This window comes from Salvia hispanica, chromosome 2, assembly GCF_023119035.1.
Source record: "Salvia hispanica cultivar TCC Black 2014 chromosome 2, UniMelb_Shisp_WGS_1.0, whole genome shotgun sequence".
Taxonomy (NCBI): Eukaryota; Viridiplantae; Streptophyta; class Magnoliopsida; order Lamiales; family Lamiaceae; genus Salvia; species Salvia hispanica.
This window is the reverse complement of record NC_062966.1, coordinates 16573026-16587531: the sequence shown is the minus strand read 5'-3', so window position 1 is coordinate 16587531 and position 14506 is coordinate 16573026. Positions and strand designations below refer to the sequence as shown.

At 32.8% G+C, this 14506-nt stretch overlaps 2 protein-coding genes across 2 annotated transcripts; both read left to right on the top strand.

The window, feature by feature from the left end:
* The first annotated feature begins 616 nt into the window (after positions 1-616).
* On the top strand, positions 617-3151 carry LOC125204071. Its single transcript, XM_048102614.1, has 3 exons — positions 617-1393; positions 2511-2593; positions 2685-3151. Exons 1-3 carry the CDS (start codon positions 695-697, stop codon positions 2797-2799), a joined length of 897 nt encoding a protein of 298 aa, XP_047958571.1. The 5' UTR covers positions 617-694; the 3' UTR covers positions 2800-3151.
* An 866-nt stretch (positions 3152-4017) lies between these two features.
* LOC125203204 (transcription termination factor MTERF8, chloroplastic) lies at positions 4018-6029 on the top strand. The gene is made up of 2 exons (XM_048101511.1): positions 4018-4335; positions 4523-6029. The coding sequence occupies exons 1-2, from the start codon at positions 4131-4133 to the stop codon at positions 5830-5832; spliced, it is 1515 nt and encodes a 504-aa protein (XP_047957468.1). The 5' UTR covers positions 4018-4130; the 3' UTR covers positions 5833-6029.
* The last annotated feature ends 8477 nt before the right edge of the window (positions 6030-14506 follow it).

Genomic DNA, 14506 nt, shown 5'->3' with positions numbered 1-14506 from the left:
ATTATTATCGTCATTATTGTTCTAAATAAAATTATATTATCGTCATTATTATTGCATAACAAACAAGTAGCCATACTAAAAAAATTCAGGTTGATATTACGTCAGTTTGAGTAGAAAAATATGGTTTCAAAATTCAAATGTAATATTGTTAAACATACTACTGTCTACTTATTTATCACTTCTTGGATGAGTGGCCCTTGACCTGCAATGAGGGAGTACCAAGTTGCGCAAGAGCTTAGTAGTACCATAATCCAATCAAACATATATACTGTATAAATCGACTCGGATTGAACTCAAGATCTGTAAATTTAGTAGACCAACAGTCTATCTATTGGGCCATGAATTATGACGACTCCACGCAATTTCAACATCGGTATATAGCAAAAATATTTTAATATACATTATGAAAATTTAATATAACTAAATTATAAAATTATTTGAATATAAATATATGCACATGATGTAAATTTGGACATAGGTCGGTATTGCAATTTACACGACTCTTTGACTCACACTTATTTATCATCACGAAATTTTGTGAAAATTCGTTCTAATAATATTTTTATTAAAAGTATAAACTACTACAATATTTATTTATCGATTAAACTGCACTACAAAAGTGTCGCTATCGCCTTGCTTTCAACTAATTTCTGTGATTACCAACTCAAATTTCCTCTCTCTGTTTCCTCCGGCCATGCTATGCAGAAAATCCGGCTCCACCTGGCTGGACCGGTTGCGAGCCGCCAAGGGCTTCCCTGCCGACGCCACCGGTCTCGAAAGCTTCCTCCACAACCCTAATCCTCCGCCACTCGAACCACCGCCTCCCCAACCGAATTCCGTCTCCATTCGCGATCCGACTCAAAATGAGGATAAGGAATTGCTATGTATAATGAGCGGTGTTCTCAATGAGCTATTCAATTTTGGGGATAAATGCAGTAATTCAACTAATTTCAAAAAATCCGCCCGCAAACAGCCAAACCCTAAAATTTGTGCATTTTCCGGCAACGACGATGCAGCTCCAGGGAAGGTGACATTGTTGAGGGGAAACGACACCAACAGTGGAGTGGAGGGAGTGAAAATGTTGGATCGATGGGAAACGGAAGAGGAGGGGGTTAAGAGGGATGCTAGTTTGGCGGGCTTTTCTCGGACGGAAGTGACAGTTATTGATACAAGCTACGAGTCATGGAAGTTTGAGAAGCTGTTGTACCGGAAGAAAAATGTGTGGAAAGTGAGGGATAAGAAGGGGAAGAGTGAGAATGTGGGGGGTAAAAAGAAGAGGAAGATGTGTGAGACCGTGGAGGAGGATCATCGACATGGAGTTAAGAAGTGGAAGGTTGATAAGAAGGATGGGGTTGGTGAGCAGTGCGCTTTGTCAATGCCACCATTGAGTAAAGTATGTTCCTGAATTTTTTTGTTGATTTACAGTTTGTTACTTATTATGTTTCTAATTGATTGCTTTTGCCATGATAATTTGTTGTTGTTCCAAGCTTTCTAGGAGTTTGTGAGTGTTTGATTAACAGCTTGAAGAGTGGCTAAGTAGCTGTTGTTGGCTATAGGTTGTTTATTGATTGAAATGGCATTAACTATCCATTGCTTGGTGTTATAATCAGTAATTTCTGTTGCGTGGCCTTTTATAGTTTGTAACAGATAAGGGATATGATCATAGAGGAATACTCATTGATTTGTATACTAGTTTGATGATATTTATGTGCCTTAATATGATGCTAGCTTATATGGTGACTGGAGCTATTTATCCTGTATGCAATCAATATTTTGGTACATGCAGTCTTCTGTTTGCTTGTTAATTTGGCTAGTGTGCTTACTACTAAGTGCTAAACACTATATATATATATATATATATATATATATATATATATATATATATATACATATAATCTTAATTTATTTGCTTCTGGAGTTCTGATTGTGATTGGTCTGAATCTTTTAATTCTGTTTGTTCATCAGGATACTTTGTTTTGTCCATTCAATGCCAGAAAATTTTCGTCGTGATCATTAGTTATACAGTGCAGGAAATTTGGGAATACAATCAGATTTTCTTGGGGTTGATACTCCTATAGTTGAAAATGAGATATTTGTATATTTGGCAAGGTTGAATGCTATAAACTAGGCTAACTGATGAATATGCATATTATGTTGCAGTACATATAGTGGTATGCCATCATTGCCATGCTTAGGCTGTAATTCCTATCTGATTGATTATGTAATTAGTCTGGTGATCAGACCCTACTCAGTCATTTGTTGTCATAATTGTCTTCAAGGAAACCATCACTTTAGCGCTGCATCTGTTTGAGTTAACAGTACATTCTTTTACTGTTTGGCTCTCGAGATCTCATACTTTTATATTTATTATTGTTGATTGTTTGAGAATATTGATACTTCCATTCCTCTTTGTTGCATCTCATCTTGATCTCTGAGGAGAGAGTAAAACATGTTTATAGTGTCGCATGCTTGTATTGATGTTTATATGTGGCTCATGATTTGCTCCACAGGTGAATTATCAGACCAATGCACCTGAAGTTCATGATAAGCACTCAAACAAAGTTGTAGGGACTAACAAAAAACACCAATCCTTGTAAGAGAGATGCATGCTCATTTATATTTCTGTGTCTTGCACACACGCATTCACATGTCTTACATAACAGATGCATCTCATGGCTTTCCAGGTCCTTGGAAAATGGGAACTCATCAGTTATTCTTATCAAGAGCATACATGCTGGGAAGAAAAACGGAACAAGTATTTCCAAAAGCTTTCCGAAGTTCAAACAAAAGAGAAATTAAGGATGTGATTGGTTATTCTGGTTCTGAACCTGCAAAATACTTGACTGCGATATTCTGTTGTGATAAGCAATCATTGAGTGTTTCAGGTACCTGACTCCTGGAATATGCTAAACTTAGCATTCATCAAGCAGTTCTATTTCTGCACAATCCAAAGTTCATTGGCCGCCATACTCATATTATGGGCTATTCTGATTGGCTCAGGCATACTAGAAGTGTGATGCCTCATTGTTTTGTGCATATAAGCATTGCATTGAAACTTGTAACTATGCTATATTGTTGTTCACTAGACTTGATGGTAACTCATCAGATTGATCTATATTCATAAGTTGACAAGATAATTTATTTGGAAGTATATTTCTGCACTGCTTTAGTTTTCCTAATTTATTGCTAGTTGATGGCTTGATACTAACCCTATGTGCCTCATACTCTTACATTATATGGCCTTGTGGGCATATGTGTCCATTTCCCTTTTACACAGGGAAGGTCCACCATGCCGGTAGAATTGGACCATTCTAAGTGGTATTTCTCCATTTTAGAATGTTGAGTTACCAAAGCCTAAGGTGAGGACTGTGGTTGGTTGGGGCGCAGACCAAGCATGGTTCACCCTTAGCTGAGTCCATGACTCAAAGTGGGGCTCCGTCGTGGGCCAATTATTTTGGGTGGATTGGCTCACCTTGATCCAATCCATACACTAAATACCAGCCCGGTCCAAAAGTTTTTCATTTCAAATTTTAGGACGGGCTGATTAGTCTATCTTTAACGATCCTATCCTAACGAAATCATAATAGCTCTTATTTTGGTTCAAATTCATGCTGCTCCCTTGTAACTTTAAAAATTAGTCGAAAAACTTTCAACTTTAGATTTGTTCATAATTATTGCAAGGTAAAAGAATTTGATTGCACAATTATAACATATTGTTGTTGTTTTCAACAAATAATGCTGTTCTATGTACGAATAGATTACATTGACGTATGATTTTTTAACTATTTAGTCTATCATATCAAATACTACAAATTTTTTTTAAAAAAGTCATTATGGAATGAGTGTGAATAAATACAGAGGATTTTTCAATTAATTTATAGAATTGCAAAACTGGAATTTTACTAAATTTATTTTTCAATTGATTTTTAAGATTGCGAAACTGATTAGAGATAAGTAGGAGTTAATAAAATTTTGTACAGTTATTCAGACATGAAACCTGGCCGTTGAAATGAAAACTCGGCCGGTTTAATGTGCGCAGAAATGAAGCATGAACCGGCACGAATGCACAGAATAGCAATAGCCTATGCCTATCCATCACTCTCTCAAAGGATTACTCCTCTTTCTCATCCATGGCTGCAAATCCCTTCACCCTACCCCCCAATTATCCACTCCAAACGCCTTCGCTTTACTTCCCAGCTTCCGCTTTCTCCCTTTTTCCGCCTTGTAATTCTTCTACCCGTCACAAATTCGCAAACAATCGCCTTTTTCTCAGCTGCCGCTGCGGCGCTCTCGCCATTAATGGCAATCACTCTACTCCCACGTTCTCCGACTCCGGTAATATTATATACACATTTACTATTTTGTTTATGCCTGGCGCTTTCGAATCGAAGTAGAAAAGAGAATAATTGTGTTATTTGATTTTGTACTCCAAGTCCGTCGTTTTTTTCCTTAAATTGAAATTAGGTTAAATGATGGGTCGCTAAAGATTCTTATTTCTTCTATGCTAATCTTGTTTTATCAGGTATAATGCTGTTTTCGTTGCTTCAAGAAATGGGATTTAATGAGAAAGAAACGAACACAATTATAGATGCCAATGCAGCTCTGAGATTAACTCCTTTTGAATCTATTCGTAGTAGAATTCATTTTTTGCAGTCTGCTGGATTATATGGTGCTACTCTTTCTAGATTAATTTCGAAAAGACCGGATTTATTAACCGCTGAAGAAATCAATGGAGTTTTGAGCTTGATTGCTATTAATGGTGATTCAGAACTGAAAGGGAAAATCGAGCCAGCCCAGGTCGAACGCCTCTTTAATGCAACGGACCCTCGATTTATGGTGGGATTCGAGAGGAAAGTGCAATTGCTGCTTGAGTTTGGTGTTCCAAAAGAAAAGCTTGCTCGCGTGCTTAACAATGTCAATTTGACCAAGGCATTGTGCCTTAGATCATTGCAGGAATTTGAGAGAATGCTCGCCTTTCTGCAGCGTTTTGGGGGTCCCGAGTTGGTCCTTCGTAGACCTGCTATTCTCAACTATGATTTGGATGCTCAGTTGATCCCAAGAGTTGGGTTCATCCTCGAGTTGAGTGGCGGAGATGAGGCTGCCACCAGCACGGTCTTGCACAAGTTCCCCTTTGTGTTGGCTTACACGGTGGACCATTTAAAAGACCATGTCCAGTTCTTGAATTCCTACGCTGAGCTGAGCTATGAGGAGATTTTCAAGATTGTTCTTGTTTATCCCGGTTTGTTCAGCGCGAGCAGGAAGAGGAAGTTGCAGCCAAGGATTGATTTTCTCAAGCAGTGTGGATTGAGTTCGCAGGATTTGTACAAGTTCTTGATGAAAGCGCCTCTGTTTCTGAGCTTGTCTTTTGAAGAGAATCTAGCCAATAAATTGGTGTTCATGGTGAAAATCGGGTACAGGAACAGAACAAAGGAGTTGGCTATGGCAATGGGAGCTGTGACGAGGTGCAGCTGCAAGAATTTGCAAGAGGTGATCGGGGTGTTCTTGAACTACGGATTGACTTGTGAGGACATCTTGGATATGAGCAAGAAACATCCGCAGGTGTTGCAGTATAACCACGAGTCGTTGGAGGAGAAGTTGGATTACTTGACTGAGGAAATGGGTCGCGAAGTTGGGGAGTTGCTGTCGTTTCCTGCGTTTCTTGGTTATAAGCTTGATGGTCGCATCAAGCATAGGTATGAAGAGAAGAGGAAGACTTTAGGTGAGGGGATGTCTATCAACAAGCTGTTAAGTGTATCTGTTGCCACGTTTTCAACCAAGAAGAAGAAGAAGAAGAAGAAGAAAGAGGAGGTACCGGTTAAACAAGATTCATGACCTGAATTAAACAAAGGCTCCAAGATTCCTCCATCAATCATCAAAGTTGGAAGCTAAGATGATTGTCGATACTCCGAGAGATGAAATAGATAATCGCAGCTGATAAATATTTCGTCACATTCACATGGTGATTGTAGAAGAAACTGTAAATCGATAACCAGGTCAAATTAATTTGAACACGAGATTTTTTATGTTTCCGTTCATGATTCTTTTACCTACATTAATTGTTGATAGTATATGGATTGATGAAAACTTGCTTCATTCTTGCTACAAATGTGAAAGAAAGTAACTCAACTTGTTGAATACCTGGAGAAAGAGAGTAAACAGTATATAGCCAAAAGCATCTGGACTAAGACAAGCTTGCAAATCTAAGTATATAAAAGATAAAAGCATTTGATATGATAGATTGAACTCTGAACAAACAGCCTCCCTAATATTCAGCCTGTTGGTGCCTTTCATACGGTGACCATGGTCCGACTCTTTCTCCTCGATCTTCCTCAACTTCCTCTCCACAACGGATGATACAAAATCTATGCTACCTAAAAGTGAGCTCGTATCCACCTCTGCTTGAACCACCCCATGTTTCTCCACAAACAGAGTCACCTAAAATTTTCAAGAACTCATCAATGCAACACAATTTGATAAAGATCGTACATTTTTTATCCTATATAACTGTTTTTCTATTGCTTTACACAAATTCTCTTGTACATGGCTCCTCACATTGGGAGACAACTTTCATCACTTCAAAAACTCATTCATTTTCTTGACAAGTTATCAGGAAAATGGTAGCTTAAAAGACTTGAAACAAGTCACACAGAAAAACCAAATCAACATTTTTTGCATGGATCCATCCCACTAGTTTTCCTCTTTTTTCAAGATACTATATAGTAAGATATAAAATTTCGAGGACAATAATGAGCATTTATAGGCCGTGGTGGGAACATGTGAGAGGTTCCTCAAAGCAAAGAGCAAAAATTAAATTATTTGACCCATGTGTTATTTCCTCTTACAAACCAGCAACCAGATAATATCAAGAAATTCAATGGTCACCATATTCCTCTCTCTCTCTCTCTCTCTCTCTCTGAATAGAAGCAATCGAATCCAAGAAAGCAGGGTGTTAGGCATAAAGAGGAAAAGGGTATCTCAAAATTTGTGGCAAAATGCTTTCGATGCATCAGAAATCGAACCAATTATATTTATCGAATTTGTATTTAGACTAGTATTACTAACAATTACATGGAATATACAAAACTGACCTCACCATTATTAGCAAAAATGATGTTATATTAATTTCCCATGTAATAGTATTTTAAGCAATTGCGTGTTTGTTTTTGAGGTGTCACCGTCTCTATAATGGTGTAATGCATGTTGCCAACATGTATGCAATTCAAAACTCATTCTTTTCAAATTAATAACATAAAACACGCGTTTATGTCTTTCACATTTTAAGGCCCTTGTAATAAAAACAAAAATTGAAATTTAATTTACGTGTTCGATAGTACTACTATTTATTTTATGAGAGGGAACATCATTTTTGTCCACGAACTTTGCCAAAGTATCATTTTAGATCCGTGAACTTTGAAAATATCATTTGAGGTCCATCAACTATGGAGTAATATCATTTGAAGTACTTTTTTACTATTTTCAAGTTATTTTGGACGAAAATACCCTCAATATTTTTAAGGATATATATTTTTAATAAACTTATGATATACTCATATTTTTTATAAATATCTTTACTATATATTTTTGATGAATTTTCTAAATATAATTTGACCTTCAATATTATCACTTAATTTTATGACATGCAAGAAATAATCCTTATTCAATTTTTTTATTATTAAAGAAGTTCTATATTCAATTTAAAAATTCTTTTAATATAAATAATTGAAGAAGCAATTTAACTTGCATGTCACAAAATTAAGTGATAATATTAAAGGTCAAATTATATTTAGAAAAATCGTCAAAAATATATTGTAAAGATATTTATAAAAAATATGAATATATGATAAGTTTATTAAAAATATATACCCTTTAAGGTATTGAGGGTATTTTCGTCTAGAAAAACTTGGAAATAGTAAAAAAGTACTTCAAATGATATTATCCCATAGTTGATGGACCTCAAATGATATTTTCAAAGTTCACGGACCTAAAATGATACTTTGGCAAACTTCGTGGACTTAAAAAGAAGTTATCTCTGTTTTATTAAATCGAAGCTTTAAGGAATTCTACTAAATTATACAATCTGAATTGTTTTAAATGAACTCCCCTAAGGCTAAGGCCCTAATAAGCTAATTTGTGGCTTCAATGTAAAATGATACTTAGCAAATAGGTTAATCACCTTTTAGTATGTTGGTCGTTATCATAAATCATAATATCATCTGTTTTATCATAATAATAGATTCAAATTATTGTTATTTTGAAATTTAACTAGTGCTCAGGACTGTTTCATCGTGAAAACACGGCCAATGCACTAGAATCTACGTAATCCTTGTCGAAATCCACAATAGAATATACTCCACTTTAAACTAAAAACATCCAAAGGTAGTGTTTTTTTGCTTTTTAGTTGGGGATAGGAGGATAGAAATTCACAAAATGCATGGTCATTTAACTCATCTGAAAAAATAATGGAGTATGTAATACCACTGAATTGATATAAAATTTTGTACTACTAGTTTTTAAAGATATTATTACTTGGAATGAAATGAGAGTTTAAAACTCGGAAGGATTAGCTGTTTTTGGAAATTTGGAGATTTGTACGACTTTATATTTCGAACTAATATATAGATAAACATAAAATATTTCGAGCTAATATACCACTAGTATTGATCGCATTGCAGCCATTTTAAGTCATCCCACAATGAATTAAACTTTAATGATAAATCTATAAACATAATTTTGGAGTATTCGTTTATGATATATTCGGTATTCATCCATTTGTATTTATTTGGTATATGAAATTAGAATTGAAGTGAAATTAAAATTCAATGAAATTGAAGTGGAAAAAAATTCAATTCAATCTCAAATCTTATGTTTAATTAATGAATAATTGATATGAAATTAAATTTAAAGAATTTGTGCATACACACTACACAAAATAATACACATTGCACACACACACATACAATGTGTGATTGTTTGCAATGTGTGTAGTGTATGCATTCTATGTGCACTATAGTGAAGGTAACTAATTTATAACTATCTAAAATTTCAATTATCTAATTCAAATTTTGGAATTGAGAGATTAAAATTCAAATTATAACTAGTACTAGTATTTAATATTCCAATCGTCTATTTTAGATTTAAAATTCAAATTTATTGATTTGAGAGATTTAGAATTATAATTTAATTTTAAATTCAAATATTTTTATAATATAAAACTTTTGATATGAGTTTAAAGGTTTCAATTTCAATTCCACGAACTAAATTTCTATGTACCACAATGTTACAAACAAGAAGCGCCTCCATCTCTCTTTGCTATGCTAGTAGTATTTCTTTCTCTCTCTTTTTTTATAAAAAACAAACAATTCTCAATCTATTAAAAAATTACTCATATCCCCAATTTATTGGATGATTGGGAAAATATTTTATCAACTAAAACGTCTCTTTCTTTGTTATGCTTCCACGGGTTATTATTAGTGAAGATAAATATTGTTTTCATGTGATATATGGCAGCATGTCACGCGTAATTTTATTTATATTTCTAAATTTGATACTTTTAGTGAAGATAAAGTACTCCACTTATTATTTTAGTTTGATTTATGGCCGCATGTCGCGCGTAATTTATTTATTTTTCTAATTTCTGCAAATTTAATTATGGAAGCTTGCCTTTTTTTTCTTTGATTAGACGTGAACATATACATTAATACATATATAGTGGGTGTTCCCAATAGGAAAGTTAGACTAACTACAAGCCCAATGATAATATCCAAGAGATACTATCCGTGTTGGCCCAATCTGCCCTCCAATTCTTTAACCAAATTACAGCCAGATAAATCTTCCAAGGGTGTATTAGTAACTTCGTGTTATTTGAAGTTGCAAAACAATTTTTCTTACTTCTTTTTCCATTAAATACGCTAATTCATATTTCGTCAACATTTCCTTATCGTTCATAAATGTCTACTGTATTTATACAATATAGTAGCAGTAGTATATTCTAATTTTAAAGGTTAGCTATATTAAAATTTTTAAAGATATAATTTTCAAAACCATCTTGTCAGTACAACGTTATTCGATTTTTTATTTTAACAATGACAGAGATTTTTGGCACTTGTAAATTTGGTTATTAAGTAGAGTAAAGGTCAAATGTGGTCCCTAATATATGGTCGTTTTATTAATTTGGTGCTTAACATTATCTTTTTTATTATTTGGTCCCTCACAAATAAACTCGGATCCGAATCAGTCCTCACTTAGTAGAACCGTCAAAAAATAGACGATGACCGCAATTTGACTATATTAAATTACTAATGATAATTAATTATACCTAATTATAATTCTTTTCCTATTAGCAAAATTGGAAAAAAGATAGTATCAGTTGCAAAATGAAATGAATAATTTGTAATTTAATAGGAATTAAGAATTATAATTAGGTATAATTAATTACCATTAGTAATTTAATATAGTCAAATTGCAATCACCGTCTATTTTTTGACGGTTCTGTTAAGTGAGGACCGATTCGGGTCCGAGTTTATTTGTGAGGGACCAAATAATTAAAATGATAATGTTAAGGACCAAATTGATAAAACGGTCATATGTTAGGGACCACATTTGGCCTTTACTCTGTTAAGTATAGCAGGAAGTTTGGAGGGGTTTGGCCCTTTTTTTTTCTAATTATGTTTGTCCACTTGTCCAAATTTAAAGATTAAGAGCATCTCCAACCATTCCACTAAACTCAAACCTATTTTAGTGTAAATCTTACACTAAATATTGATTTTGCTCCAACCATTTACACTAAACTCAAATTCAAAAGAATATTCCTCCGCCACTAACTTTTTATACTTTTCATTGACACCTATATATTTTATCTAAATTACACACTAACCTTATAGCACTTTATCAATATCATAAATTAAATAATATAATATAAGATTTATTAATTAATATAACTAAATATGAAATCTATTATTCATTGAATGATAAATTAAAAAATGTAGAAAATTTAAATACAATAAAAGTACTATAAAAAATATTACAACGTACACATAAAGTAACTAAAACTCAAATTAAAACTCATTTAAAAATTTAATTTAATTATCAGTCTTCTGTTTTGATTTTATTTATTTGGGCTTATGTTTCTCTATTTTAAAATTTCTATATTATACATCATTTTTTATTAGTTATGTTTAACTATCTTTTTGTTATGATAGCATATTTGATTTGAATATAGTAATGTACGTATAGTATTTAATTACTAACTAATAAATTAATAGTTTCCATAGGTTTTATTTGTACAGTTATTATCTAACTATTTAATAAAATTGGGTTTCCATAGTGGAATAAAGTGACGGCTCATTCTTAGTAAATAGTAGTAATAGATTTTTTTTTTCCAATTATATTGAATAATGGAGTATAATATTAATTTGGGTCAGCCTATTATTTAATAACTAAATCAAATATTAATAAGATCGGATTAGGTTAATTCATATCTTCTTCTTCTCCGCTGCCTTCTTCTCCTTGTAAGTTTTCTTTTTCACTGTATTTTAATTTCTCTTCCTTCTCTTCTTCTATTTTGATAAATATGAATTGATTTGGACTTGAATGCAATAACTCAAACTATAAAAGTATTTTTGGTATACTTTTAGTACAAACCTAAAGATAGGTATTTTTTCTTTAAAAACCTATAATAGGATTGGTTTTACAGTACCATTGGAGGTATTATTCTACTGCATTTTAGGTTTTGCAGTACTATTGGAGATGGTCTAAGATGCACTGCTGATTTGATATTATTATACATAAAAATCTATGCATGTTAGTTATAAAACCAAATGGTGGTAGAAAGAATAACTTATATACTCTATCTAGCGGCGGACGCCGAGTTTTATTACTGTGGGGTCCAAATTAATAATAATAATTATTGCATATTTTTAGTATCAATGACGCCAAAACAGTTGCGACATGAACAGTACGGAGCTAAAAGATAAATAATTTGAAAATGAACAATATAAATTAAAGTATATACGATAACAATATCAACGGTGAAATAATTGAAGGATATAGATTTTTTAAATAAAAGTATACCTTTGAGATTAAATTTATTAACATTATATGATGTACTTGCTACTTTACATATATTATAAAGATTACTATTTAGTGATCTTACAATAATACTCATATTTACATAAACAAGAAAATAAACACAAATTACATAAAATTATTAGTATGAAAAAAATATTAATGAATTAAATGCTAATAGCTAATAATATAGCTTTTAAGAATCAGACAAATGGATTAGTTACTGAACAACTGATTTTATTTAGCTGTCTAGTTAAGTGAATATATCCAAAAAAATAACAATAAAATTGACAACAGCAGAGTTTCAAGCCTGGGATAACAATACAAGTAGCGACCAACTACACTGCATAGTTATTTGGTATTTGATGTATGAATACTAGTATATAGTAATATGAAAAATGGGTGGGGGTTCCAAGGGATCCTCATGCTCTAACGTGGGTCTGCCACTGACTCAATCCTTCCTGTAATAGAAATTCTATTTAGTCATGATATGAATTTTAATAAATGTAAAGAGGATTGAATAAGTTAGTGAAATATGAGTTCCATTTATATATATTAATTTTATAATAAAATGTGAGTTAAATAAGTTGGTGGAATGTGGGGTCTACTGACAAACACGGATTTTGCATGTTTTTAAGGGCTAGATTTGACTCGTTTTAAATGTCAATCATGCAAATTATGTTCTTAAATTGCATATGTTATACATTTGGTATTTTTAATGTGTTTGTTGATAAATGATAGAAAAAAATAGAAAAAAAAGGTCAAAAAGGCCAAGGTGCAGCAGCCTCTGTTCGATCCCATTCTGCAATCAGATTTGGAGTCCAATCAGTGATTTATGCATATCATTCTCTTCCTCTTCGAAAGATCTTCGCGTGGATATCTCGCACGTCTCAATCGGAGTTCTGTGGAGAAAGTTATGTCTATTCTACGAACGTTGTACAGTGCAGTCAAAGCTGACGGAAATTAGGCGGAAATTCAAGGAAGGAATATATTATTTCCCAAATCTCTCCTTTTCATTGAAGGATTCGAAAATATCATATTTTCAATTAATTGGAAGATATTATTTACCATTCTAAACCTTTTTTCCAACCTATAAATACCATCTTAACCTAATTCATAATTCATCTCAGAGCCTCCAATCCTTCTCCCCTCTACACATTCTTCCATTCATTAACTTGATGCACTATTTATTACAATTGGCGGAAGAATTGAAGCTTGAATCTTCAATCTTTTTTACCATTTTGGCCATAACTTCTTCTACCGAACTCCGATTGAGGCGTGCGAGATACCCACGCGAAGATCTTTCGAAGACGAAAAGATTGATATGCATTAGGGGCTGATTGGAATTCAAAATCTCCAGTAAATATTGTCTCAAACCAAAGCTGCTGCGCATCCACATATTTTGTACCTATTTCTACACATTCTTAATAAAATGGTCAACATACCAACATAATAGAGAAGTAGATATAAACACGCCTAATAATAGACGAAATATGCTCAAATTCATACAAAACCACCCTCTAAAACCATGTAAAATCCAAGTATGTCATCTACGTATTTAACAATGATGATAAAAGTGAAATATGACTTTTATTGTGAGACGTACCGAAATGACAAAATAGAACTCCATAATTTTTCTTCTAATTTTTCTTTGATTTTTACCTTGATTTAAGGATCAATTTTAGTATTTATTACTCCATAAAATATCATAATCTTAAAGTTAGGCTTGGAGTAACAAATTAGTTCGATGATATATAATGAAATAATATTTTAAATGTCAGTGTTTTTAAGAAAATAATTGATGTATCATTTAATTAAATGTGATTTTTCTTTATTATTATGTGCATAATTGATTTAGATTTTATTGCATAAATAACTTCACTTTTCATATTTTTTTGTTGTTTCTCAGTGAATTCCCTATATAATATAACTAGTAAGTAGTATTCCATATTGTTACCACTAATTAGAAATAGATGGATATGAGAAGTTTTTTTTCTTTCAAATAATGACAAAACTTTAATCACGTATGAAGTACCAGAACTTATTAGGAAATAAGAAGTTGCTGACATAAATGTGACAAAATTCGTAGGCCAGTGAATTTAGGGATTGCCAAAAATGTCCTTCAAGCCATTTGGGCATTTTCGTTTGAAAACTGGCTAAAAACACTGCATTCGTGATTATATTAAACGTTATGAGCTACTCCCTTCGTCCACGATTAAGAGTCTCGTTTCTAAATGGCGCGAGTGTTAAGAAATGTTAAGAAAAGTGGGTGGAAGAAAGTTAGTGGAATAGGGGTTCCATTTGTATATATTAGTTTTAAATGATATGTGAGTGAAATGAGTTAGTAGAATGTGGAGTCTCTTTACTATTTATGGTAATTATGAACCAGGACTCTTATTCGTAGACAGACCAAAATGAAAAAACGGGACTCTTATTCGTGAAC

Bases quoted from the DNA above. Each gene is read 5' to 3' on its own strand.
- LOC125204071 (XM_048102614.1), top strand. From the start codon at position 695: ATGCTATGCAGAAAATCCGGCTCCACCTGGCTGGACCGGTTGCGAGCC. The intron at 1,394-2,510 runs GTATGTTCCTGA...TTTGCTCCACAG, and splicing joins CAATGCCACCATTGAGTAAA to GTGAATTATCAGACCAATGC. The intron at 2,594-2,684 runs GTAAGAGAGATG...ATGGCTTTCCAG, and splicing joins AACAAAAAACACCAATCCTT to GTCCTTGGAAAATGGGAACT.
- LOC125203204 (XM_048101511.1), top strand. From the start codon at position 4,131: ATGGCTGCAAATCCCTTCACCCTACCCCCCAATTATCCACTCCAAACG. The intron at 4,336-4,522 runs GTAATATTATAT...TTGTTTTATCAG, and splicing joins TCCCACGTTCTCCGACTCCG to GTATAATGCTGTTTTCGTTG.